Source organism: Carassius carassius, chromosome 24, assembly GCF_963082965.1.
Source record: "Carassius carassius chromosome 24, fCarCar2.1, whole genome shotgun sequence".
NCBI lineage: Eukaryota > Metazoa > Chordata > Actinopteri > Cypriniformes > Cyprinidae > Carassius > Carassius carassius.
In genome coordinates this window covers 25,798,393-25,826,256 of record NC_081778.1, presented here as the reverse complement: position 1 = coordinate 25,826,256, position 27,864 = coordinate 25,798,393, and the positions used below count along the sequence as shown (strand labels likewise).

The window sequence follows — 27,864 nt, the reverse complement described above, 5'->3', positions numbered from 1 at the left end:
ATCTGAAACTCTAGTGCTAAAAATATCAGTTTGACCGACGGGTTGAAAAATTAGAATGCAAGACTTATGTAAGTTGTAGGTCAGGAGGAAATGGATGTGATAAAGGATGAGATTCGGTGACAGGCCGGTCACTGACTCTCAATTTCCTCTTTTTCAAACCATGGCGTGCGTTCTAGACTCGTCTGGGTTTTCTCAAGATGAAGTAAGTCATAATCAAAGTGGGTTTATTGTATCCCAGCCACTCCACTGAAGTGAGAAAAGGTCGGCACAGTAGTGGAATGTCCAGTGGGAGGAAGTGAGATAATAATTTAAACGGCTGGAATGAGTAGACCCTTCCTTGCGGTTAAAACAGAACAGCCCACACTGAAGCAGTAGCAATTTTTTTGGGTCATATATTTATGGAAATAAATGAAAAGTTTAAGAGTCATCGACCACTGCTATCACTCATAGAGGCTCCTCTAAGCTTTAAAAGTCAAAACAACCACTTTTGGACTCAATTGGTCAATGTTTGGATGGTTAGCACTTGCTGATTGATTTCATGACTACTACTGTACATCTGGCTGCAAAATATGAATAGGCCTATTATAATATCACACCATAACCAAATTAATATTCATGAGCAATGCCACAAATGTCTTAGAGGCCTTGCTGTATTGGCAGGACCCCTGGGTTGCTTATCTGTCAAATATATTATGGTCCAATCTTAAAAAAAAAAAAAAAACCTAAAACTGTTGTTTAGTCTGAGAGGTTGAGAATCCAACACAGCTTAACAAGACACAGCTGAGAACGTACAGAATCATAAAGGCAGAATAACAAACTCCTAACACTCCAGTTTGTCAGTAAACATTCGGGAGCCACAAAATGGCTGAATTCCACAGAGAAATTAATGAAACACAGCAAGGTTAGACTGCTCATCTGTTTCTCTGTAGGGTTTGTTTATGTAAGATGGAGAAGATGAATGGGTGACGGAGGTGAGGTGGAGCTTTTAACTCGAGTAGATCATCAAAAGGAATCTGAAACAACACAAATGACATAAAATAAGCACACAACAATGTAATTTACTTTTTATTATGTAGGTTGATTTAGACACCACACAAACCCAAAAAAAGAGGGTTGATAATAAATGATATAAGCACATGTAAACCATCTAAACACACAATATTGCTAAAAGCTATCTATGAGTAATTGTTGATTGTAATTTGGTGTTTGTTACTCTTTTTCCTATACAGTTTTTGGTGTGTGTCGGTGTGAAAGAGCAGCATATTTGTTTTGCTGCCATGTGAACCTAATAAAACTGTCTCAAAGCTTCTCTTAAGACTTTGTTGGTGAGAGCGCATGTGGTTATTGTTTTTGCTGGTTATTAGTTTTATTGGCGGTTCGTGAGCACCCCATTTAAACCGCCCAGCTCATTTGAAAACAAAAGGGAAATGTTGGGAATTAGAGTCAATTTAGAAAAGTTTAAGTAATCGTAACTGAAAACATCTAGCCCTGGCAGAACAATCACACCAGGATAAATAACATTAAAGCACTCATTGCAATCATTATTTATCCCATGTGCCCTTTTTGTGTTTCAAACATTTAATTATGAAATCTATATACAAATTCTATACAATCTGAATAGTCACATTTGTGATGTTCCCCCAAATTGTATCTAAAAATAACAATGGCATGTTTTCAGAAATACTTCTTTAAAACAAACAAACAAACTTCTAAATATCCAAACCATTCAAAGTTTGGGGTCAATAAGATTTTCAATGCTTATATTAGGCAATAACAATATATATATATATATCTTTACTGTCTTTACTGTCACTTTTGATATATATATATATATATATATATATATATATATATATATATATATATATATATATATATATATATATATATCAAAAGTGACAGTAAAGACTTTTATTTAAAATGATCAAAGTTTCTACAAAAATATCTATTAGCAAAACTTCTTCAACATTGATTTATGAAACAATTGATTTATTGTTTTATGAAACAAAGAATCCAAGAGGGGAAAAAAAGGCTTAAAATAGGGGTTTAAGATTACAAAACACAACCAAATAAACAAGAGTTGTTATTTTTGTTTTATACCCCATGCCAATGCCTTGGATTTCTTGTTTCAGGCTGTTTTTCCTTCTCTTAAGAGCACCAGTGGAGGTAATGGCTCACATCCTGGAAGCAACTTTCTGCTGCCAATTTTTCATTTTTTTCTAGCCTGGAATAGAGAGGAAAGCTAATTTAAAGGTCTATATATTTCTTTAACATAAATAAATGGAATGCCAATATCATTCAACTATGAATGCTGGTGCATATTTTAGAATCTCATCTGAAATTGAAGGGAATTTCACTCAAAAAATGTTTTATAAATTATATGTTGAAAATATGTTAAGAATGTTGGCAACCAAACAGTTGTCGATAACCCATGGTACAGAAACAAATACTATGGAAGTCAATTGCTACAGTCAACTGTTTGGTTACCAACATTCTTCAAAATATCTTCTTTTGTGTTTAAAAGAAGATGGAAATTCATAGAGGTTTTGATTACCTTGAGGGTGAGTAAATGACGGCAGAATGCTCGTTTTTTTTTTTTAAACTATCCCTTTAACACAACGTATCCACTAATTGATTTGTTAGATGGTGCAGAACATTTTGCAGTAAATGTTTCATTAATTTCCCTTTCATGTAAAAAGAAATAAATGTGAGCTCATCTTGTAATGAGAATGGGTTTCAGCCTGGAACAGTTAAATGCTGCACAGACAGTTCTGTGGCTTTTCACTTCATCAATCCTCTACAGGGGAGAGTTGAGGGATGAAAGGATCTGCTTGCGGGAGATGAATAAGGATGCATTTAATTTCTGTTTACTCTAAACTTTGCCTGAATGGGAAAGGGAAAGTAAAATCAGGAACAGGAATTGTGCAAGAAAACATAAAAAGTAAGTTTTACAATGTTTTGGATTCACCACAGGATTTAATAATGCAAAATGAGGTCTGTCCTACTAGAAATGCATGCATCTACAAATTTATGACATCACATGCCAAATATCTGCCCAAATCCCTCTAAAAAGATCACCCTCTTATTTTCATAGGAGATTTTATTTATGTTGAACTAGACGGCTCTCTTTGAGGTGAGTTTAAGTCTAAGACCGATTCATTATTCAGATGTGTACCTGACCTTGTATAAACACTTAAGGGAGTTTAGATGGCAGGCCCAGCGCTCCATCTTTTTCTACAGCAAATGTCCAGTAGGCACATTACATTACACCCCTTCATCTTTCTTCTTTGCAAGCACGCAGAGAAACAAGTATTACATTAATCCTATATCTTGAACCCATATTGCTAATGCTGCAATAAATTCAATTGCATCTGTAGGCATCGCTTTAGAGAGGAGAAAGATAAAAAGAAGTAGAGACGAATGATAAAAGGGTTTTTATTGAAAAAAAAACATTTAAAATACAATGATGCTATAAAAAGAATATTAAATAAATGAATATCTAAATAAAAATAGAACTGAAACCATTCTTTTCATGTTTTAATCTTTATTTCCTGGGGAGGCTTTGCTGTCCTTTCCATTCTTCTTGGTGAGACCACAGAAGTATTTCTCTCTGAAAGAGTTGTGACCCTGGTACAGGGTGAAGCGAGGGTCAGCAAGGTGCGCTAGTCCGTCTGAATCCTGCAAGAAACCATATCAAACAGTTTAAATAAAAAAATCAGAAGTGCAAGATTTAAGCAATTTTTCAACGATAGGGAGTTGGATTTTATCAGTATTTTTCTGTTTAGATGTTATGAACAAGTCAGTATCAAAATGCAAACTGGTTCTAGACTGGATTGGTTTTTACTAGCAGCAGCCTACTATATAATCATGTAGAGCTGGTTATTTTCTTATTGTCTATTTTCTGGAATAAAGTCATGCATTACCAGTCAAAGGTTTGGTATAATTAATAATAAAAAATAAAACAATTATACCCAACATGGATGCATTTATTTAGACAAAACACATTAAAATCCGTAGTATTTTGTTATAATTTTAATCTATTCCTGCGGTGGCCAGGGGTGGACTGGCCATCGGGAGCACCGGGACATTTCCCGGTGGCCTGACGGTCATTCTGGCCTGCCGGCTGCCGCTGTGCAGTCGATCAGACTGACGTGCAATAGGCTGGTATGTAACTGTGAATTAATTGACGGTTTTATGAATCTACGAATCAGGCGATTGTGGAGTGAAAATGACACCACCACATGACCAAACATCAGAGAAGCACTTCCTAATTGGCTATATCCAGAGAATGGCTTTATCTTAGAAAATCGTGCAAAAAATGGAGCCGTAAGCGCAAAGGAGGAGCAGAGACGGAACGTATAAAAAGGAGAAAAGCCCTGGCCACAGATGCAGCAAGTTGCAGCAAAATCCCAGCCATGTTCTCCAGTAAGAGAGCAGGTCGGTCAGAATTACATTTATATTTACTAGGGATGGGACGGTTCACTGAAAAAAACGCGCTGAGACCGCTGTTAAACTTATATTCTGACAAAGCATCTGTAATATGGTTTACAATAAATAACACGTAAAACAAACAGGGTTCAGTTAATATATGTTTCTGTTGATGGATGCGCATTCTGGATTCCCAGACATTACTCTGGGCAAATCATTGACTCTTATTCAATACTAATACGAACACTGTATCAGTGCATTCTTTTAAAGTGACAGTCTTTATATAAATCGAACAGCAACAACAAAGAAATCACTCACTGCTCTTGATTAAAAAGCTTTTGTAACTTTAATAAAGAATAATTTTAAATTTATAGTCCAAAATGCAATGCTGTTTTACATTTGATTACTTTATTTAATTTCTGTACCTAAAAACTAATGCAAGACCTACCTAAAAAACCCTGAAAGTCAGTTTATTTTATTTGTATCTTTACTCTGTTTTATTTATTTGTGCTGTTGCTTGTAGTTAGAATATTCTTAATAATATGATAATATATATATTTTTTGAAAGTATAGTTTTTCCATAAACATAAACAACGGTACCGAGACAGTGACTCTAAAACCGTGAAACAAACCGAACTGTGAAAAAGTTGATTGTGTTCCACCCTAATATTTACATAATCATTTGGCAGACGGACGCTTTCATTCAAAGCGACTTACAATAGATAAAATCTATTTAAAAAACAGTATTTTTTTTGTGCCAAAATTGACCAGAAATTGATTTTCCATTTCTAGCCTACAGTATGTAGCCTAGTGTACAATGGTTATTTATTTTGAAGGTGACGAAGGAAGCAACAGTAGCACTACTGCTGCAAGTGCTCCTGCTTTGAACAAGACAGTTCAGCTTTTGATTCAGAGCAGGAACCTTCAGGTAAAGTTTAAGTTATAAGCAAAACTAAACATGCTGGCTATACTCTTACAACCCGAATTCCGGAAAAGTTGGGACGTTTTTTAAATTTTAATAAAATGAAAACTAAAGGAATTTCAAATCACATGAGCCAATATTTTATTCACAATAGAACATAATGTAGCAAATGTTTAAACTGAGAAATTTTACACTTTTATCCACTTAATTAGCTCATTTAAAATTTAATGCCTGCTACAGGTCTCAAAAAAGTTGGCACGGGGGCAACAAATGGCTAAAAAAGCAAGCAGTTTTGAAAAGATTCAGCTGGGAGAACATCTAGTGATTAATTAAGTTAATTGATATCAGGTCTGTAACATGATTAGCTATAAAGCTTTGTCTTAGAGAAGCAGAGTCTCTCAGAAGTAAAGATGGGCAGAGGCTCTCCAATCTGTGATAGACTGCGTAAAAAAAATTTGGAAAACTTTAAAAACAATGTTCCTCAACGTCAAATTGCAAAGGCTTTGCAAATATCATCATCTACAGTGCATAACATCATCAAAAGATTCAGAGAAACTGGAGAAATCTCTGTGCGTAAGGGACAAGGCCGGAGACCTTTATTGGATGCCCGTGGTCTTCGGGCTCTCAGACGACACTGCATCACTCATCGGCATGATTGTGTCAATGACATTACTAAATGAGCCCAGGAATACTTTCAGAAACCACTGTCGGTAAACACAATCCGCCGTGCCATCAGCAGATGCCAACTAAAGCTCTATCATGCAAAAAGGAAGCCATATGTGAACATGGTCCAGAAGCGCCGTCGTGTCCTGTGGGCAAAGGCTCATTTAAAATGGACTATTTCAAAGTGCAATAGTGTTTTATGGTCAGACGAGTCCAAATTTGACATTCTTGTTGGAAATCACGGGCGCCGTGTCCTCTGGGCTAAAGAGGAGGGAGACCTTCCAGCATGTTATCAGCATTCAGTACAAAAGCCAGCATCTCTGATGGTATGGGGGTGCATAAGTGCATACGGTATGGGCAGCTTGCATGTTTTGGAAGGCTCTGTGAATGCTGAGAGGTATATAAAGGTTTTAGAGCAACATATGCTTCCCTCCAAACAACGTCTATTTCAGGGAAGGCCTTGTTTATTTCAGCAGGACAATGCAAAACCACATACTGCAGCTATAACAACAGCATGGCTTCGTCGTAGAAGAGTCCGGGTGCTAACCTGGCCTGCCTGCAGTCCAGATCTTTCACCTATAGAGAACATTTGGCGCATCATTAAACGAAAAATACGTCAAAGACGACCACGAACTCTTCAGCAGCTGGAAATCTATATAAGGCAAGAACTCCAGCAACTCATAGCCTCAATGCCCAGACGTCTTCAAACTGTTTTGAAAAGAAAAGGAGATGCTACACCATGGTAAACATGCCCCGTCCCAACTATTTTGAGACCTGTAGCAGAAATCAAAATTGAAATGAGCTCATTTTGTGCATACAATTTTTAACTTTCTCAGTTTAAACATTTGCTATGTTATCTATGTTCTATTGTGAATAAAATATTGGCTCATGTGATTTGAAAGTCTTTTAGTTTTAATTTTATTAAAATTTAAAAAACGTCCCAACTTTTCCGGAATTCGGGTTGTAGAAAAATATGTGCTTTTATGATTTATAAGTTCATCAGTAGTAGGACTGTGATCATTGGGACATACAATTGATGGCTGCATAATTAATATAGATTATTGAAAGTGCTTATTTTTTATTGCAGAGAAACTCAATGTGCAGAGTGAGAGAGAGGGGGATTAAAGGAAAGATGATAGAGACAGTGAATGGCTTGATACTTCTTGATACTTCATTTGATTATTTTGCCCGTCCACAGTCTAAGGATTTTGATTTATTTTTTAAGTATAACCCAATTCAAACAACTGAAAGAGCCAAAGAGTTTAGCAGTCTGGTGGACACATGAATTGGGTGATGTTGACTGCAGCAACAGAGGTGGCCTGGGGTGGAGTCAAATTCCCGGCCTGATTTACTGTCCCAGTCCGCCACTGGCGGTGGCAAAAGTGAATTTTCCAGTCTTCAGTGTCACATGATCCTTGAGAAATCATTCTAATATGCTGATTTTATTCCGCAAAGATGCATTAAATTGATCAAAAGTGACAGTAAAGACATTTGTAATTACAAAAGATTTATTTTCCTAATAAATGCTGTATATTGAACTTCTTTATCGAAGAATGCTGAAAAAAAACATGCATTACCATTTCCACAAAAATATTAAGCAGAAACTGGAAATAACTGATAATTACTGAGCATCAAATCAGCATTTCAGAATGATTTCATGTGGCACTGAAGACTGGAGTAATGGCTACTGAACATTCAGCTTTGCCATCACAGGAAAAATTCTGATTTTAATGTATATTAATTATGTAATAGTTCTCAATATTGTATTTTTGATTAAATAAATGCACTTTTAGTGTGTATAACAGATTTCTTTCATGCACATCTTAATTATTCCAAACTTTTGACCGGTAGTGTTTTGAAATAACATGTAATGCAAAACAAGTAGCAGACAGTGTTCTTTTATATTTTTATCAGTTTAAATGTACTTATTAAAAAAATAAAAATAAAAATAAATACACAAAAAAACAAAGGCACACTTAAGCAAAATGGCCGAATCAGGTTTAAACGTTTGGCTGAGTCCAGCACACTTTCATGTCTTCCCTTCACACGCTCACAGTCAAGTGCCTAATGACAGACAGCAGAGTGTTAAGTTCCTCAGATTTTCCTGCTCAGGGTGGAGGCCAGGATCTTAAGCAGGACCTGCTGGAGGAGGGCAGGAGGGAAGCACACTGCTCCGTAGGCTAACGAGGTGGCAGAAAGACTGTGAGCTGAAAGCGATGACTCCAGCTCTGGGCCTGCAAACCATCACCGGCACCTTCTACAACACACTCCCTTCTGTCACCCCCAATTTCCACCAGATGCGTAACGGCTGCGTTACGGCTCCGCTGCGTGACAGCTCCGTGTTCCGTCGTCCGTCAATACCCACCAGGTCCGTATTTGTTGCGGAACGGCTGCGGTCATGACTGACAGCTGACGTCACGATGCCCCATGTAATCTCGCGAATTCTGGTGTGATCGCGCATTATGTAATTTCTATAAACAGAACTACCAAACCAGGAACAGTTTTCCATCCGAAGGAGTATAGGATAGAACTCTTTTCTTTTCTCTTTTCATTTCTTCATCCATCGTGTCAACGGGGTTAAAACTTCAACAAACCTGTCTCCGCCCATTATGACGTTTTCAAGGTGTAGTGTAGGGAAATATGAGCGCGGTGTATTTTATTTTGAAAATTAAACGGATCTTTTATTTTGTTTCTGGCTGTTCTGTTTTGTCACTCGACTTCCTGTCCTGCGTACTCTGCCCTGTAGTGCTGCGGAGCGCTCCGGCATCCGGCAAAAATAGAAGCTCTGCGTATCTGCTCCGGAGGGCTGCGGATCGCCGGAGTCGGAACGCAGCTGTAACGCATTCAGTGGAAATACACTCATTGACTTTAATGGAAACCTATTGACTCCGCCGCCGTGCCAGAGCCGTAACGCAGCCGTTACGCATCTGGTGGAAACTGGGGGTCAGTCAGCAAGAACTCCATTCAGGTCACATGCGCCGGCCGGGCCCTTAGTTTACAACGCAACTTACGCAACACAGACCACACAAGCCTCAGGAACAGACCCTAGTGTCTGTGACGGCTTAAGTGGGCTCTAATGTCAATTAGAATGACAGGATGAACAAATGAAGATGGAAAGCACAGTGAATCTCATGAAAAGTTCAAGTCATATTTCACTCCAAAATCAAAACAACATAAAAAAAGGACCTATATCTGTGCATGAAGAAAATTACAGCTATTTTGTAACTCTTCTGCATTATTTTCATGATTTCATTTATAAACATTTATCCTCAACCCTCTCAATTCTCAGTAGCCCACTGTATACTGTATGAAAAAAAATCTCTTGTGACTAATGCAAATACATATACTACCACAAGTCTGGGGTCAGTAATATTTTTAAGAAATTTATCCTTAATTTATTCAGTAAGGATTCATTAAATTGATTAAATGTGTTGGTAAGGACTTCTATATTTTCACAAAAAGATTTCAAATAAATGCTCATATTTTGAACATTCCAGTCGTCAAAAAAAAAAAAAAAAAAAAAAAAATTATATATATATATATATATATATATATATTAAAATAGTATACAAATATTATATACTAAATATATTATACTATACTAATAATATATAAAAATATTAAATATAATAATATTAAAGATATTAAATATAATATACACACAGACATATTTAGAACAATTCAAACATCACTTAACTAATTATTTTAAATTAGATTTAAATATTAATCCAATAAATTCATTAAATAAAAAAAATAAAATAAAAAAAATATATATATGTGGTTATATATATAGTCTAGACAGCATTAACTTCTAGTCATTAAAATAATGTAAATAACTGTCAGAAAAATTAGGTTACAGTGCAAAAGTATATTTTTATGCTAAAAATAATTCAGTAATTTTGGTTTGTGACCCGGACATTTCTTTGTAAGATTTAGCCAATGAAGAAAACCAGATCTTTGGTGTAGGCACTTCAGCAGGGGACATGAGGACACACATATTCTATGTGCCAAAATGTGAAATGTAAAGAGAAACAACAGAGAGAGAGAGATAGAGAGAGAGAAACAGACCTTTAAAATCTGATTTATTTTACATAGAATTTTCCAGAACATAGTCCAAAAAAAGAAAATATTATATAAACCAACATCTTAAAACATTTTTCAAAAAACCTTAAAAATCCTGAGGAGGAGAAAAAAAAAAAATTATAATACAACAACCTTCTCCTTTATAACATTCCAAAACTTAACTCATAATCTTGCCCTCCACAGGGCTTACACAACACACCTTCGGTTCCCGCATCAAAAAAAAAGGTCTCAATATCATTGATCATTTCATAATAAGCAAACTTCAGCATCAATCGTCCTTTTATAAAACCTTTTAACATATGCACTGGATCTACTCCACTTAAATTGAGAGTCTTGTTTTTCCTGGTTAACCAAATTGCCATCTTAGCTTTACCAAAAATAAAATTCAGTAACACAACTTTTTGTTTATTTGTAGCACTATATTTTGGCCCAAATATAAATAACCCATTAGTAAACAAGAACCCCAACCTTTGACAAACATCTTTTAGCACCCAAAATGTTCATTTAATCTTGAACATTCAACAAAAAGATGATTAACTGTTTCAGATTCCCCACAAAAATTACACTCTACACTATGCAAAGAATCCAGATGTGCTTTGTATCTGTTTGTAGCTATTGCCCAATGTACAATCCGCCACTTAAAATCACCCAATCTTTTCTCAATGGGCTTCTTGTACAGGGATCTCCAACTACCTTTTTGGAAAGATCCTTGCTCAGCCACTCCGATCCACTTTGACTCGATCACTTTGTCAAGAGCTTTGACACAAATCATGTATAGGGCTTTCTTAGAAAGACTTTTGAAATTTCCAAGTTCAGGTGTTCTTAAAGTCAACAGACTCCCTTCAGTCTCTTCCCAATCTCCCACTTAAACAGATACACGTATTTCAGAAAATAATCCATCAAAGTTCTTCAAATGTAATATCCGAAGACAGAAGAGATTCTTTATTTCCTCCAGCAATCTTTGAAGAACTTGAAGAGACCGAATTTCTATTTGAAGATGCAATTCTTCTGCTGTAATCCACTGGTTATTAATCTTTAAGTGTCCAATTTTACAAATGCCAACTTTAATCAGATAATTACGAAGAGTGCCTGCAATTCAGTAGTTCAGTAGAAAAAAGTCCATTAAAAATGAAAGGTTCCTCCAAATTCCAGACATCGACTCTTTCAACAGAAAAAATCTGCCACACCTGTAAAGCTGAAGCATAAAAAGATGCGAGTCCGTTAAGGTCCATATTCTTCAAGTTCATTAAAAACAGATGTCTGTCAAGACCCAGACGACCCACCCTCCTCAAGAGGGCACATGCCACTTCCCTCCAGTTCTGATCTTGATAATAAAGAAGCTTTTGGACAGTCTTAAGCCGAAAAGCCGCATACCTGGATTTTAATTCAAATAGGCCTTGTCCTCCTTTATGAACTGATAGATACAAGACTGCCTCTTTCACCCAGTGCTTTCCAGTCCAGAAAAAATTAACAAGAACTCTCTGAATATCCACAAAAAAAATCCATTGGTGGTTTCAGAACACTTAACCTGTGCCACAAGGAGGATGCCACTAAACCAGCACTCTTCCCCTATACGATAGCTGAGGCAGCAACCAGTTCCATTTAGACAACTTAGCACATACTTTATCCTTTACATTCTCCCAATTCTTTTTTTTTAACTCTTCATTTCCCAAATAAATCCCTAAAAATTTGAAACCCATTTTTCCCCATTTTACATTTTCAGGAATAACTGGTAAATCTTCTATTGAATGTTCAAGACACCACAAAGCTTCAGTTTTACTCCAGTTTAACTTTGCGGATGATGCCTTTTCATACAAACATAGACACTTACTGATTGTATTTACATCTTTTTGATTCTGGACAAATACAGTAATATCATCTGCATATGCGGTCAGCTTAATTTCATTATGAATATTATTTCCTATACATATACCAGACACATTTCTCCTAAATAAACACAACAAAGGTTCAACTGCTAATGCATACAACTGACCAGACAAAGGACATCCCTGTCTGATTCCCCTTTGCATTTGAATTGGTGGATTTAAATCTCCTCCAATTTTCACTAAACATGAAGCATTTGTATACAAAATCCTAATCCAGGATAAAAAACCATCACCACAACCAAAAGCTTTTAGTGTTCTGAATAAATATTCATGGTCTACACGATCAAACGTCTTCTCTTGATCTAATGATAGAAGACCTAAGCTGGTACCATTTATTTTACAATAATCCAGTAAATCTCTCACTAGAAAAATATTATCATAAATTGTTCTATCTGGAATACAATATGATTGATCCTTATAAATGATATTACCCAAAACACACTTTAATCTATTGACCAAGACTTTTGCTAGAATTTTATAATCAGTAGTGAGGATGGAAACGGGTCTCCAGTTCTTCATGAGACTTAGGTCTCCTTTTTTTGGGAATAAGAACAAGAACAGCCCTCTGACAGCTCCTGGGAAGGCATTGTTCCTCATAACATTCCTGTACCACCTCATAGAAGTCTCTACCTATGATTCCCCACATGATTTTATAAAATTCCCCCTGCAGACCATCAATACCTGGTGCAGGACCAGGTTTCACCTGTTGTTACTGCTTCAGTCAGTTCTTGAAAGGAAAAAACACTGTCCGACCTTTCTCGCTGTTTTTCATTAAGAGTAGGAAGTTGTTCAATCTAGTCCGATGTACTTTGTGGATCACAGATTCCAGCTCTAAAAAGTTCTGAATAAAAGTCCACAGCAATTTTCCTCATCTTCTTTGGGTCAGACATTTTAGACCCATCAGGGAATGTAAGACAATGCATTATATTCTGCTTTTTTGAGACTTTTTCAAGATTAAAAAAAATATGTAGTTGGTGCATCCATATCACGTACTGACAAAAAACGTGACCTTATTAGTGCCCCCTTAGCTTGCACCTGTAGAAGAGAGGTAAGAGCACTCTTTCTCTCACGTAAATTCTTAGTCATTACAGCATCTGGTTGCAGCAGCAAATTCAATGTAATCTGCACTATTTCCTTCTCTAAATCGTTGATTTTTCTCTTAATCTGTGTTGTAGAGAAAGAAGAAAACTGCTGACAAAAAATTCTAATTTGTGTTTTCCCAATTCCCACCACTTATAAATTTTATAAATTTTCATATTCACCTTTCTGAGAAACCCAAAAACATTTAAATCTCTCAATAAAATCTTTCTCCTGTAATAAACGTACATTCAATTTCCAGTAAGGACTTTTGCACTTTTGAGTCTGTGACAAAGTTAAATTACAAGAAACAAAATGATGATCTGAAAAAACACATGGTACAATGTTCGCAGCCAAAATCCTGTTATTAGTTCTCTTACAAACATAGAATCGATCTAATCTAGCTGCACTTATTCTTCCTTGTGAAATTTTTACCCAAGTATATTTTTTTACATTTGAATTCCTCTCTCTCCACACATCCAACAAATTGTTTTGAAAGATAACCTTTTTTAACAAAGCAGGCGATTCAAAATCTGGTTCAGTATTATATACTATCTAATATAAAATCAACTGTGCTATTCCAGTCACAACCTACTATTAGAAAATCATCAGCGTTTACATTTCTCAAATATTCATTCAGTCGTTTAAATAGAATTATTCTATCTGCCCTTCTGTTTGGAGCGTAAATATTAACAAATATAAAATTATATTCATCAATTTTTGTTTTTACAACAAGAAGGCGACCTTTTTCTAATTCTACATTTGACAGTATATCTACATTGAGGTAAGGTGAAAAAAGTATGGCTACCCCAGCACTTAAATTAGTTCCATGGCTTAGAGAGTAACTGCCCTCCCAACACAATCCCCAATCTGCCTCATTACTCTCATCACTATGAGTTTCTTGTAAGAAGGTTACATGCGATTCTTTAAGCTTAAGAAACTCAGTTAATAAACCTTGTTTTTCTCTATTCCTTGCTCCATTAATGTTTAAAGAACTAACTTTTATGATTTGCATGATAGAGGAGGGAAAGAGAAACAAGAAAGAAAAAAGACAGAGGAAAAAAAAAAAAGAGCAGCACCCATCACCATGTGAACCTATTTATTTTTTCTCTTTCCTTTTAAACTTTTACGAACTACTGTAGCCAGTTTCTTCAAACGAAATCTTTTTTGTTTTGATATGACATCACAACCTACACTTTTCTGAACACTCATAACTGACCTGGTCTTTTTTTGGCCTTGTCAGTTTTACCGCGATCTGACTGCATTCTCGTTTCATTGTTTTCAGTCTCTGCACTTTTCTCCTCGTTTTTGTCTCTGTGAGGACAAAACAATTTTTTGTGGCCTACGTCCCCACAATCAAAGCATCTCATACTTTCTGTAGTTGCAAAAATCATATAAGAGCTTTCGCCGTGTTGTATACGGAAGGACACTTCCAAAAACTTTGTCGGTGCTTGCAGAAACATGAAAACCTGTCTCCGAAAAGACGTTACGTGCTTCAGTGCGTCGTTCTTACAGCCAAGAGGAACAGCTCTAATTGTACTTGCAAATTTGCCAAAACGACTTAGTTCTTTTATAATCACTTCGTTTTTAATGAATGGGGGCGCATTCGAGATTATGACACGCGTCGCAGGTGAACACAGAGGTGTCACCTGCACAAACGTGTCCGACATTTCGATTCCACTCTCTCTACTAGCACATTCACAAATTTTTCTTCCTCTAAAAACACAACAATGGCCTTGTTCATCCTAGACGCCGAAACAATCTTATCATGGACAACAACCTTTCCCATAGCAATAAGAAATCCTCCACCGTGCAAATTTGATCTGGAAAACATTTGCAACCGTTTCCAATAGAGAAACCCGGTGTTCCCTCATTAGAAGGCGAGGCCATGTTTAACATCCACAAATGGATGCAACCAAAAATAAAACCAAATTCTTACCTCTTCACAATTAATCTTAAACTACGGTGAGAAAAAAACAACCATAAAGTATGGAAAAAATGGAAATATTTAAAGATCATTCATACACCTCACACTCCACGCGCTCCTCTCACACGCTGCACCGCAAACGCTCGCACATGCGCACAGAGAGAGAGAGAGAGAGAGAGAGAGAAAGAAAATGAGAGAAGGCAGAAACAGGGCCTCATCTTGATTCTGAAATGTTAGACAGTTCTGGACTAATGCTAGATCTGCGAAGCTCCTAAATGTCCTGCTTTCTGTTCTATAAATAAGCTACACTGGGTAATATTTATCCCATACTGCAACAAGACATGTTCCTTCTGTTTTCAAACAAAAGCAACAGTACTCTAAACCTAATATTATAATTCATGTGAAGAGCATTGTAGAACAGTCTAACAGAGCCAATCAAGGACATTAGGATAAACATCCATAAACAATAATCTGTTAAGATGTTTTTTTTGCTACTGCTGGAGATGAGTAGAAGTTTTGCAGAGATCTCCATAATGCCAAGATCACATCAGAGCTACTTGAGCTTTGGGAAAGGAGCACTTATTATTATTTTTTTTTTACAGAAGAGACTGATTTGATAGTCATTTGTCATCTTTGGGGTTTGAAGCAAGTTTTAGGAAGACAAGGACATGACATCTGTAGGTAACATGCAGTACATATTCCAGGTTTGGAGCATAAGTCAGAGGAGATGCACGCCAATCTGGATAAATATTCGTGAGTGTGTTTCAGGGAAGCTTTTATGGGAACAATTTGGGGTTTTAAAGTGAAGTGGTTGTCAAATCCAAAGATGGATTGTTTTCCATACAATGTGTGATTAAGTCATTAAAGCGGCATAAAAACAGAGTCAATCACAGCCAGATGGCAGGATTATTTTCAGATTGGTGCAATAAAAGACTATAAAAATGATTCAGGACAGTTTGCATTTAACAATCTCATCGTTAGACCAAGGGGTCTCAACCCAAAAAACTCTCACATAGCCTACCTCAGGCTCCTTGGTCTTCTCCATGGTGATGAGTCTTCGTGACGTGTGGCTGGACAGAGTTTGTTCACAGTTGCTGATGAGAGTCAAACAGGGGTGCAGAGGCACCATCTCCTCACAGTACCTGCAGACCACAGTACAGTTTAAGATCAGCCAGCTGCACGCTCACCGAACAAACACCTTGATAGTGGTAGGGGATGTCACAACTATCAGCTGTTGTTGCTGAAATTTTGCCACTGCTCACTTGTGTGTGTCACAAGCACTGCACAGCAATGGAAAAAGTGTGATAGATTAAACAGACATTTTTCGTAGAATGTCTGCCAATTATTCCCCAGGCAACAAGAGGGTCACCAAAACAACAACAGAGGCGATGCATGAATGTAGTCGATTGTTAAGGAAACCATCTGATGTCTTGCTGTAGCAATTACTATATCTTTGTGTCCACTATGGAAAAGATGCAATACAAATACAATAGGCAGGAAATAAGCAGGAAATGTTTGACCACATTTGTTGGGTTACAGACAAAACCTCTCACTAAATGTTACTTTTCACACTTGAACAAGTTAATAAAACCAACATGAAGCTATAATATTAGCTGAATATTAAGAACATTTAAATTATTTTTAATCAACAAAGAATAGTTTTTTTTTCTATTTCTGAAATAATTAAAAAAAATTTTTGTGTGTTTTTTTTACCTTATAAAATAGACCTCATATGATAAACCACAACAATAGTGTCTCAAAAATAAAGTATGCATCACAATACTTCCTGGTTCACTTCAGAGATGATACAAAGAAAAACGGATTCAAACTGCTAACTCACAAGCAAATTTAAAGCACTCCTGCATCCCATCTTTATTTGTGTTTATAATTATGAACCAAACCCTCCTTAAAACTGCAATGGTTTGTGGGCAATATTAGCCATTAGAGTGTACATGGACCGGCACTTTAAATTACCACCTAGAAATAGTAGACAATCATTAGTAGACCATACATTTAGGATACTAACTTTGACAAGATTTAGGACAAGCTCATTCTAATTTCAAATATACTATTTAGAATGGATTTCATGCAGATTGGGACACAGCAAGTGTCCTGAATTCTTCTGGCTGACTCGATTAAAAATAATCGGCTCATAAAAGTCCTTTCTCTTCGAACTGGACTACACAACTTTTGCTGTTTGTTGTTGCATTAATTTTTGATACATCATGCTCTGAGGACAGATTTAACAAAATAACTTCTGAAAACACATATTGCACTGATAGTAACTAGATTGTTGTTGCTTTTTTGCATTTAAAATCGTAATCTGAAGCCCTGCCACAACCATAAGTGCCTTTCTAACCAGAACCACTGAGAACATCGGAACTATTCGTTGCTCCCAGAGGCACTGAAGACAGTAAGTAGGGACATTAACTCAGCAGGGAGTTGAGCTGGTGGGTTGCTAACATTCACGTGCTGACAGACGCGTTCGCACGCATCATCTCCCTTCCTTTTTCAGATGATTACATAAATATGGCTAGCGTTTGAAATCAATGAGAAAATCGGTTTGAGGGCTGCTAGCTCTAGCTGAACCTCATCCACACAAAGCCAGTTAGCTGCGTTTCAAACAAATCATAAATTATGTGCCATCTTTTCAACGGACCTGACAAAGCAAAACAAGGAGGCACATGAACCATACATATTCTCAATCACACTGTTTACACGGAGCTACTCCTGTCACCTTAGAGAAATGTCTAACAAATGTCAGCTTTCCAGGAAAGAGGCCTATGAAGAGCCCCATCCACAGAAATCACATGACAGAATCACATTTCTGAATATAGGAAATTGAGTCAGAACAGACTAGTGCATTATGGGGTACTAATGACTGACTAACATCCCACGTGGCTCACACTCATCTCTGCCTTCACTTCATGACGTCCATGTCCCACAAGTCAGATTATTCTTCTATTTGCAAAAATACGCAGTGGTAACAAATCAATTAATATAAAGGTCAAAGATTTGCCTACTGAATCAAAGGACTTACTTTTCACCGTCATGTTAATGTCTAGATCACCATGGTCATTATGCAAGGACATGTTTCTCTGTCATACCTCATTTAGTTTTGCTTGTAACAAGTGACCAGTTGCGTCACCAGAAATCAGGAAATATTGCTGTTTACTATGGAGGATGTGTTTTAATTTGGTCTGGGGCATGATTATGAACTTTTTTTCCCTCAAGATGAAGTGGATGAATTGGACACGGAGGGCTGTTTCCACTTCCAACTGTTACAAGGGTAATCAGCGTCAAAGCCCCAGATTCCAGCAGCAGTCATCTGCTCCTTTGACACCAAAGTTTATAAACACAAGTGTTGCTATACCAAGATTCGGTCATAAAGCTCCTGATGCCAGCGCCTCCTTGTGGTGATGTCACTGATAAATTTAATGGTTTCTTAGTTAAATCCCTCCTGTCTGCAGACCCCAATACATTCACCAGATACACTTCTGACTCGTCGGCCGGATATACTGGAGTTCAGTTCTGTGTAGTTTGGTTCTCTGCTGCATGTAGTGAGATATATGAGATATATATATAGTATGTTTTTGCAAGAAGGCTCTTCTGCTCACCAAGGCTGCATTTACTGAATCAAAAACACAGTAAAAACAGTACTATTATAAAATAATATTACACATTTAAAACAAATGTTTGCTATTTTAATATATACTGCATCATTTCTCCAGTCTTCAGTGTCACATTAGAAATCATTCTAATATGTTGATTTGCTGCTCAAAAAAGTTTATCAATGTTGAAAACTTAATATTTTGTGGAAACCATGATACACTTTTTTAATTCAGAATTCTTGATGAATAGAACATTCAACATCAGCATTTATTTGAAATAGAAATCTTTTTATAGTTATGTCTTCACTGTCACGCTTGATCAATTAATTTCATATTATACTTGCTTAATAAAAGTTGAAAGTAGTGTACGTTACAGGTCAAGTGCTTTCACTTCCACTCTCGCACATTTATTTTGTTAATATTGTGAAATAAAGCTGGATATTGATTGCATTAATTAATCTGTAGGATATTATATTAATGAACACAAAAATAATGAGAAAAAGAACTGTGATATGTGACTGCATCTGCACAGGTCTACATAGAAAGCACTTCATTGTATTAAATAGACAATGCAAGCGAAATTCATTATTGTTGGCATCAGCAATCTTGAGGGAGTGAATCCCATAACTATATGATGGAAAATCTCCCTATAAGTGAGATGAAGGTGAGGTAAAGGTGCAGATCAAGCGGTGGGCCCCTCCTTTGAGTCACAGCTCTTCCCGGGCCCTATAATCACAGGGTAGCATGATCTGTGGACGCTGCTGTTTGTGGTCAGTGGGAAATAACCCACGGCTTCACACCTGCTCCTCTGCTAGGCTGACCGCAGGTCAACAAGCCTGAGCAGGTTTTAACATCTACCACCTCAACACGGGGCTTGAGATACTGATATGCTTGGAGCTCCTATCTATTGACATAGGAAGGTACAAGATAGCCCCCTAGTGACTGATTCAGTACACATGCGCTAAAGGTGTGTTTCCCAACCAATATGCCAAAGCACATTAGTGTGCTGTGACAGGTTTTCAGTTGTGCTGTGAAAAATGAACATAACTTCCTATCTCTATTATATTTCATTATTAATGTTTTAAAACAGTGCTATTGGTCATCCTTAAGTCCGTTTGTGGGTTTTAGAAATATTTAACCAATGAAAAGCATTCAAAAGAGCTTGTGACCAAACCTCATAACTCCAAATTATCAGTGAACCCTCGTAACTACTCCACCCCACCTCCATTTAAATTGATGTGCTGCATCTGGATATGGATCTCTGCTTGTTTACAATACAAGGGTAAATAAATAACTGATGTTTGAATAAGTACAGCATTTTCTTTATTTTTTGTAATTTAATTAAAAAAGCTAACTTTCTTATATTGTAGATTAATTGCACATAAAATGAAATATTTAAAGAGTTATTTTTTTTTTTTTTTTAATTCTGATGGTTAAGACTTACAGCTTAGGAAAATTAAAAATTCAGTATCTCAAAAAACTTGAATATTCCATTTTGAGCTTGATTGGTTTGATTAATTTTGAGTATAAATACTGGGTATCTCTTGGGCTAGTTTAGATCATGCAACCACAATTATGGGAAAGACTAAAGACTACTATCCAGTTGTCCAAAAGACAATCATCAACACCCTCCACAGGGATGGTACGCCACAGAAGGTCATTGCTGAAAGGGCTGGCTGTTCACAGAGAGTTGACTGGAAGGAAAAAGTGTGGTAGGAAACGGTGCACAAGCCACAGGGATGACCACAGCCTTGGAAAGATTGTCAGGAAAAGTTGATTCAAGAACTTGGGAGAGTTTCACAAGGAGTGGACTGAAGCTGGAGTCAGCACATCAAGAGTCACCACACTCAGACGTCTTCAAGAAAGGGCTTAAAGCTGTCAAATTCCTAGAACCAAGCCACTCCTGAACCAGAAAAAAACTTCAGAAGCATTTCACCTGGGGTAAGGAGAAAAAGAACTGGACTGCTGATCAGTGGTCCACAGTCCTCTTTTCAGATGAAAGTAAATTTAGCCTTTCATTTGGAAATCAAGGTCTGGGGTCTGGAGGAAGACTGGAGAGGCAGAGAATCCAAGCTGCTTGAAGTCCAGTGTGAAGTTTCTGAAGTCAGTGATGAACAGTGTCTCTATTTCCTCCGGAAACTGAGGAGAGCCAGACCCCTGGTACCCCATCATGTACACCTTCTACAGAGGCACCATCGAGAGCATCCTGTTGAGCTGCTTCACTGTGTGGTATGGTGCTTGCAACGCGTCCAGCCGAAAGACTCAACAACGCATAATGAGAGCAGCTGAGAAGATCATTGGTGTCTCTCTCCCCTCTTTCCAGGACATTTACGGAACCCATCTCACTCGTAAAGGTGATTCAACTCACCCGTCACACAGCTTCTTCAGTCTGCTGCCATCAGGGAGGAGACTGCGGAGTCTCCAGGCCAGGACCAGCAGACTGAAGGACAGCTTCATCCATCAGGCTGTCAAGAAGCTGAACTCGCTCCCGAACTTGCCCCCCCGTCCCTCTTCTGCCCAAGGCACCACTGAACTATGAATTTTTTACATTGTATACATTTTACATATGTATTTTTTTGCCTTATTACATAGCTGTATCTTATATTTTATATTTGATCTAGATTTTTAGGCTCCACTGTTAGTATTATCTGTATGCACTGGGGGTCTTAGAGTAACGTAGTTTCGATTCTCTATATGTATGTACTGTACATGTGGAAGAATTGACAATAAAGCAGACTTGACTTGACTTGATTTGGGGTGCGTGACGTTTGCTGGTGTTGGTACATTGGGTTTTATCAAGTCCAAAGTCAATGCAGCCATCTACCAGGAGATTTTGGAGCAGTTTATGCTTCCATCCGATGACAGCTTTATGAAGATGCTGATTTTATTTTGTAGCAGGACTTTAGCACCTGCCTACAGTGCCAAAACCACTTCCAGGTAGTTTGCTGACCATGATATTACTGTAATTGATTGGCCAGGCAACTCACCTGACCTGAACCTCACAGAGAATCTATGGGGTATTGTGAAGAGGAAGAGAAGTAATATCTGACAAACAATACAGAGGAGCTGAAGGCCACTATTAAAGCAACCTGGGCTTCAATAATGCCTCAGCAGTACCACAGACTTAAATTTTTTTGAGATACTGATTTTTTTTCCGTAATATGTATGTCATATCCATCAGAAGAAAAAAAGAAAAATAAACTCTTGAAATATTTCAGTTTGTGTGCAAAATGCAATTTAGCTTTTTTTAATTAAATGACAAAAAAACAAAGGATTTTTCCATGATATTCTAATTTTTGAGATGCACCTGTATTTCCATAAAGGCTAATGTTTTTGTATGTTTGAAGAGCGGAGAAGAATTAGCATTTGTGGTCTAGTAGTAGCCAATATACTTTTGTATGTTTTAAATATCCTACGCATAGCAGTTCATCTCTTATATCATGACATTTTGGCCAAATGTATTAAACAACAAGAAATCTGAGCTTTAATATAGATATAATAAACTCTATAACCTGTAAGTTGATGGAAACGTGATATGATGGACATACTGCCTCAGGTGCGGCCGTTCTAATGACAGACAAAAACATACCACTGCCATTCACGTTACAATCCATCACGCTCCCTAAGGTCACAAAAAGCTGGACTTTTGGTAGTTCCTAGGATAGCAAAGTCCACTAAAGGAGGTAGAGCTTTTTCACATTTGGCTCCCAAACTCTGGAATAGCCTTCCTGATAATGTTCGGGGTTCAGACACGCTCTCTCTGTTTAAATCTAGATTAAAAACGCATCTCTTTCGCCGAGCATTCGAATAATGCATCTCTTAAATTGTGACTGCAGTTGCATCTGATCAAATGCGCATTCTTATTCATTAGCTTGGGTTAAACTAATTAATTTTACTTTGTTGGAACAGCAGCTATGCTAATGATGTCTTTATTTGTTTCTATGTTTTGCCACGGGATTACCATACCAGGGATTTACATCACGTGGTAACTAAGATTAACACAAGCTCCAGTCTGGATCCAGAACACCTGAGAAGATGATGCTGATCCTCAGAGGACCCCAGATGATGCTAACCCTGAATCAACAAACAGAACTAACAAATATTGCTACAAGTGTGACTGCATCATATAAAAATTATTAATTATTAATAATATTCATCGTCTGGCTGACTATGTCTTGTATTAATTTTTCTAAAAATCCTTTCATACGTGCACAAACTGACAGTCACCACTTATAAGCTACTATACTAAATATTGTAGAAACATAATTTTCTGTAAAGTTGCTTTGTAACGATTTGTATTGTGTTATAAGTGCTATACAAATAAACTTGAATTCATAAATCATATATAAAGCCACAACACCATCTCTGCCAACGCAGTGTAATTATAAAAAGTGGGGGGGGGGGGGGTGCTATATTTCAGTTTACTTATCAAAACTGTGGCAGTCTGATTAGACGCACTTACTCAGGTCTGTAGATTGGAAGCCAATAGACAAGACGTCCACCTAAAACCAAGTGGAGGGCTGCAAAATTCAAGAGGTCGGCAAAGATATCACTCAGGTGGTAAGCCATTGAAACAGGGACGTGACTCTCTCCAGAGCTGCAATGGGATATGAAACAAGAAAATATAATCAACTCAGAAATTCCGAAGGGAGTTTACTTGCCCTCCAATGGAGAAGAAATTAAGAAATCAAGAGAAATTTGTCTTATTCACCAATCACACATTAATCAAAATCTTATGAACATATCAATTTAAAATTTGGTATTTTGCTCCCCTGATATGCTAATTTGGTGCTCAAGAAAGAAATATAATTGTAATTATCGATACTGAAAACATTTGTGCTACTCAATATATTTTTTTAAACTGATACAATTTTCCCCCCAATGTTTCCTTTATGAATAGAACAAGCATTTATTTGAAATATACATCTTATGTTACATTATAAATGTCTTTACTGTCACTTTTGATGTGTCAAATTAATGTGTCCTCTCAAATTATTTCTCAACACTACTCTTTTTACTGTAGTATTGATCAAAAAATGCAGGCTTGGTGAGCATGAGAGACTTCATTTGAAAAAGCCTTTGGATGCTAGTGTAACTGTATAGTCTTGTACCATTTGTTGTGTTAGAGGTGAGGCAAAGGATGACTGGCTCATATCTAAGGAGTGTTTCAAGTGGACCCATTAAAAATGCAGGTGGATAAAAGTGATAGGCTTACAAGTCCTCAGTAGGTTTGATGATATCTTTATGAGATCCCGTTCTCCTTGTGGATTCACGAATACCATATGGAGCTGCACAAGGGAAAAGAAAAACACTTGAAGCTATAAAACATCAGTTAATACTGACAAACAACAATAAAAAAGGTGGCTTTAAAGGTGAAGTGTGTAATTTATGCCCCACTTAATGTAACTGAACAATTCCCATGCAACTGAAAATCCAGTGTTTTGGAACATGGTAGCTGCTTTTTAGCTGGTCCAATCAGGTATACTATAGCATTTTTTTTTAAAAAACCAATCACACACCCTTTACCTTCAAAGACCTTAAGTTTCTAGCAACATACGGTCTGTAACAATGGCATCGAACTGTGCATTTTTTCTCCAAACAGTTTTGGAAGCATCAGACACCATGACGTCCACATACAGACTCTCAGTCCCATACTGCCGCAGGTTTGCTCGGATGTTCTCATCCGGTCCTCTCCATTTCTGATTCTTCCTGCTGGCTTTTCCTGCAACAGTTTTAAATGCTCACAGGTGGGCACCTACTACAAAAGTATGACTAAACCTTCATTGTGTTAAAAACTGAAGAAGTGAAAGAGAAAATTACTTAAATGCTTAAAAAAACACACAAAAAAAACCATACCTACTCCATGAATAGTGTTATAATCAATGTCTGTCCCACATACATAAGCCCCAAAGCGCGAACACGCTACCAGAAGACTACCTGAGAAACAAAACAGAGTAAGAGAACGCTCATCACAAAATTAAAGAAAATAATACAAGTAATCTCTGGAATATATCTGACTGTAGATCTTTATATCTGCTTGACACTTTAAAAGTATGGCCTATAAGGATTTCCAGGCAACCAGAGAGAGTTCAACTAAATACGCACATCTGGCCTGCAGATCTCTGTGCATGTGGTGACAACACACTTATGATAAAGCCCTGGCAACATCATGGCACGCTACAAACTCACAATAAGCCTCGCTTTGGGAAAGAGTGAGAAATGCAGCACCATGCTGTTTCGAAAGCCAGCAATCCTTCATTTGACTGATGACACTTGAAAGTGGGACTTTTCAAAGTCAAAAGAAAGAGGAAAAGTGGGCCAACTGAGATTGAAAAGTGAGAATTTCTGTGAGCCATCACCAAACAAAAAATGAGATAGAGATCTACTCCTGGTTCGTGTTTGACACAAATAAGAAACAGAAGATGATGCATATACATATACATATCTTCAATCACCCAGACAAGCTGTCAGATGTGATTTCACTCAGAATGAGAAAGAAACACAAACACCTGCTTCAGTTTGGCCCAAAATTAAGCATCTAAACTGTTCTGATTAACAACATGCCAAACTGACTCATTTTGCAAGACTAAATGAATTCATTTGCAGAATAAATTTATCTGACATCATAGACAGTTGGATGAGAAACTTATACATTGACTTTGCTGAATGACTTTTTATATTAAAACTGACTTTTTAATAGTTGTCGAAGAGCCACCAATATAATGTTCAAATAATTAAAACATTAACACAAATATAAGTAAATTGATAAAACCTAATACTGTTAAAAATGACAGTTTCAAAATGTTCTATTCATCAAAAATAAATAAATAAATAAATAAATCTGAAAATGCACTAAATATTAAGCAGCACAACTGTTTTCAGCATTAATAATAATTGAGCACCTAATAATCATATTAAAATGAATTCTGAAGAATTAAGTGACACTGAAGACTGGAGTAATGTCTGCTAATAAACTAAATAATGAAAAGAGGTATTTTAATTTTGAATAATATTCACAATATTACTGTATTTTGAACAAATAATTGCAGCCTTGGTGAGCAGAAGGGACTTAAAAAAACAAAAACAACCTTTTAATATATTATCGACTCCAAACTTAGTAATAGTAGTGTATATGTGGGGCTTTTTTTAAACAGCCTCAAATGTGGCTTATCCAATCAGATGTTAATGTCTGAACTTATGTCTATTTATTAAAGACTTCTTTGCACACAGACATTTCCTCACCTGTTCCAACAAAAGGATCATAAACCAAATCATCAGCCTTTACTTTGGCATGATTGGCCATAAAGAAGGAGAGGCCAGCGTCCATACTAGTGTTCCCGATGAAATGTCTCTTCTTCACACTGTAAGAGCGAATTAATTCTCTCTGTCCATCTGCAATCTGAAGAGAAAACCAACCATTTAAAATGTAATAGTTGATACAGTATGTTACCTTATATTACAAGGACGTCATTCAGGTTTACTTTCTAAGTCACAAATCAAGCATTTTACAAATCCATACAATAGTCATAAATGAAGCCTTGTAAAGACGATGTAAGAAATGTTCTGATTCGTTATAAGCATCTCACCCATCTGCCAAAATACATATGGAAAGGCTCCTCTGGGATGTCATAAGGATCAGAGCCATAATCCTCCAGCAAACAGAAAATATGTTCCGGATCCTTTAGATTGACTGTCCCTTTAAACGGCAAGAAGTCTAGAGCCTGTGGCAAAAATGCACTTTATATATACACACATGATTTTCACAGTCCATGACAAGATATTCAAAATCGCAATTAAAGCTGTTGCTAAATTAACTCCAATTATGAACTGTATGCTTACATCAATCTTTTCGATTCTGTCCTTAAACACTAAAGTTTTGTTGAAAGTGTAGACATTGATCTTATAAGTAGAATTTTTTTGTAGATATGGAGCCTGTGAAGAATTAATACAAGATACAGTTTGATCAGAAATACTCTCTATAAATCAAATTGTACTTTATTAGGAAGGGGAATGTGAACAAACCATGTTTTCTGCTGGATACTCCAACAACGACATCCTAAGCTCATCTGTTGTTGTTCCATGGCCCCAAAGTTCAAAAGCAGACCTTGAAGTCCATATTAAACTTGATATAAATACAGCAATTCAATAATTATTACAGTTTTTTTTAATCAAGACTTTACAATCAGATCTTTCATTTGTTAATTCATTCATTAATCTTTGTTAAAAAAACAACTGTTCGCTATATGTTCATATCAATTCATAGCGTGTTATCTAATGTTAACTACTTTTGGTATTAACAATGTATAAGTAAACGCTGAAATTAACATCAAGATTAAAAAAAAAATTATAAAGAAATATTGATCATTGTTAGTTCATGTTAATTAATTTGAATAAAAACCTTGTAAACTTAGTTTTTAAGTAATAATGAAGACACCCATGTTTTCACCTATGCAATATTCACACAATGGTCTTAAGCCAATCATTGACTATTTTCAATATATTAACTTAGGCAGAGTCTTGATTGGTCAAAGGGTTTCATGATTTCAGTAAATAAATGTCGCCATGTAAATGCAATTAGATTAGTAGTTGTACGTTTGTCATCCTTAGCATTCATTATACATGCAATGTAAGTGTAAAAAAATACTACAAACCTACTTTCCACAAACCGTTCTGGACATAACACTCCGTATATCATCTTCTGATAAGCCATTTAGTTGCCAAAAGGGAGACTTATGCGGAAAGAGTTAGAGTTGTTAGAAAATAAATAACATAACAATTAACTTATGCCATGTGAAAAACTATTTGGGATAACCTTTTCGTTGAATGTTTCTGATGTATCAAATGGACGGTCCCTTAAAGACAGTAACGCTTTTATTTCCTGTAAACAATAATTCAAAGAGTGATATATGAATATCTACTAATTTAAATAATTTACTCTACAATAGTAAATTGAACTGCTCTCTAATCCAAAATACACTCTGACAGATTAATTCTAGCATTCTCAAACGAAGGTCTGAGTGAACTGAAAGTTTACAGTTTGTACCGGTAATCTAAAATCGACATTATCATGTGCAAGATGAAGTAAATATTGTCTGCACGCCCGACCACAGTGGAGAGCCATGTTTTTGTGCTACATTCAACATCATCCGATGAGTAAATTGTGCTCGTAACAACAGTTCCCCTGTGGCATCTCCGGATGTACTGTAAATTGCCTAAGCAAAAGTCTTGTAAACGGATTAGACTTTTGTACTTTCAACGCTTAACTAC

The 27,864-nt window shown here is 36.6% G+C and overlaps 1 protein-coding gene across 4 annotated transcripts; it reads right to left on the bottom strand.

Annotated features, from left to right (window-relative positions):
• Positions 1–3,419: 3,419 nt before the first annotated feature.
• Positions 3,420–27,844, bottom strand: LOC132103287 (tRNA (guanine(10)-N2)-methyltransferase homolog). Of its 4 annotated transcripts, none has more exons than XM_059508261.1 (13): positions 27,641–27,844; positions 27,410–27,475; positions 27,253–27,326; positions 26,620–26,701; positions 26,437–26,529; positions 26,184–26,318; positions 25,840–25,996; positions 24,454–24,534; positions 24,155–24,319; positions 23,813–23,885; positions 23,060–23,194; positions 16,008–16,128; positions 3,420–3,678 (listed from the first exon to the last, which is right to left on the bottom strand). In XM_059508261.1, the coding sequence occupies exons 1-13, from the start codon at positions 27,716–27,718 to the stop codon at positions 3,538–3,540; spliced, it is 1,401 nt and encodes a 466-aa protein (XP_059364244.1). In that variant the 5' UTR covers positions 27,719–27,844; the 3' UTR covers positions 3,420–3,537. The 4 variants fall into 4 exon arrangements, with proteins under 4 accessions (XP_059364244.1, XP_059364246.1, XP_059364245.1 ...); XM_059508263.1 differs by having other exon boundaries at positions 26,620–26,663; positions 27,641–27,713; XM_059508262.1 differs by lacking the exon at positions 23,060–23,194.
• Positions 27,845–27,864: the final 20 nt, after the last annotated feature.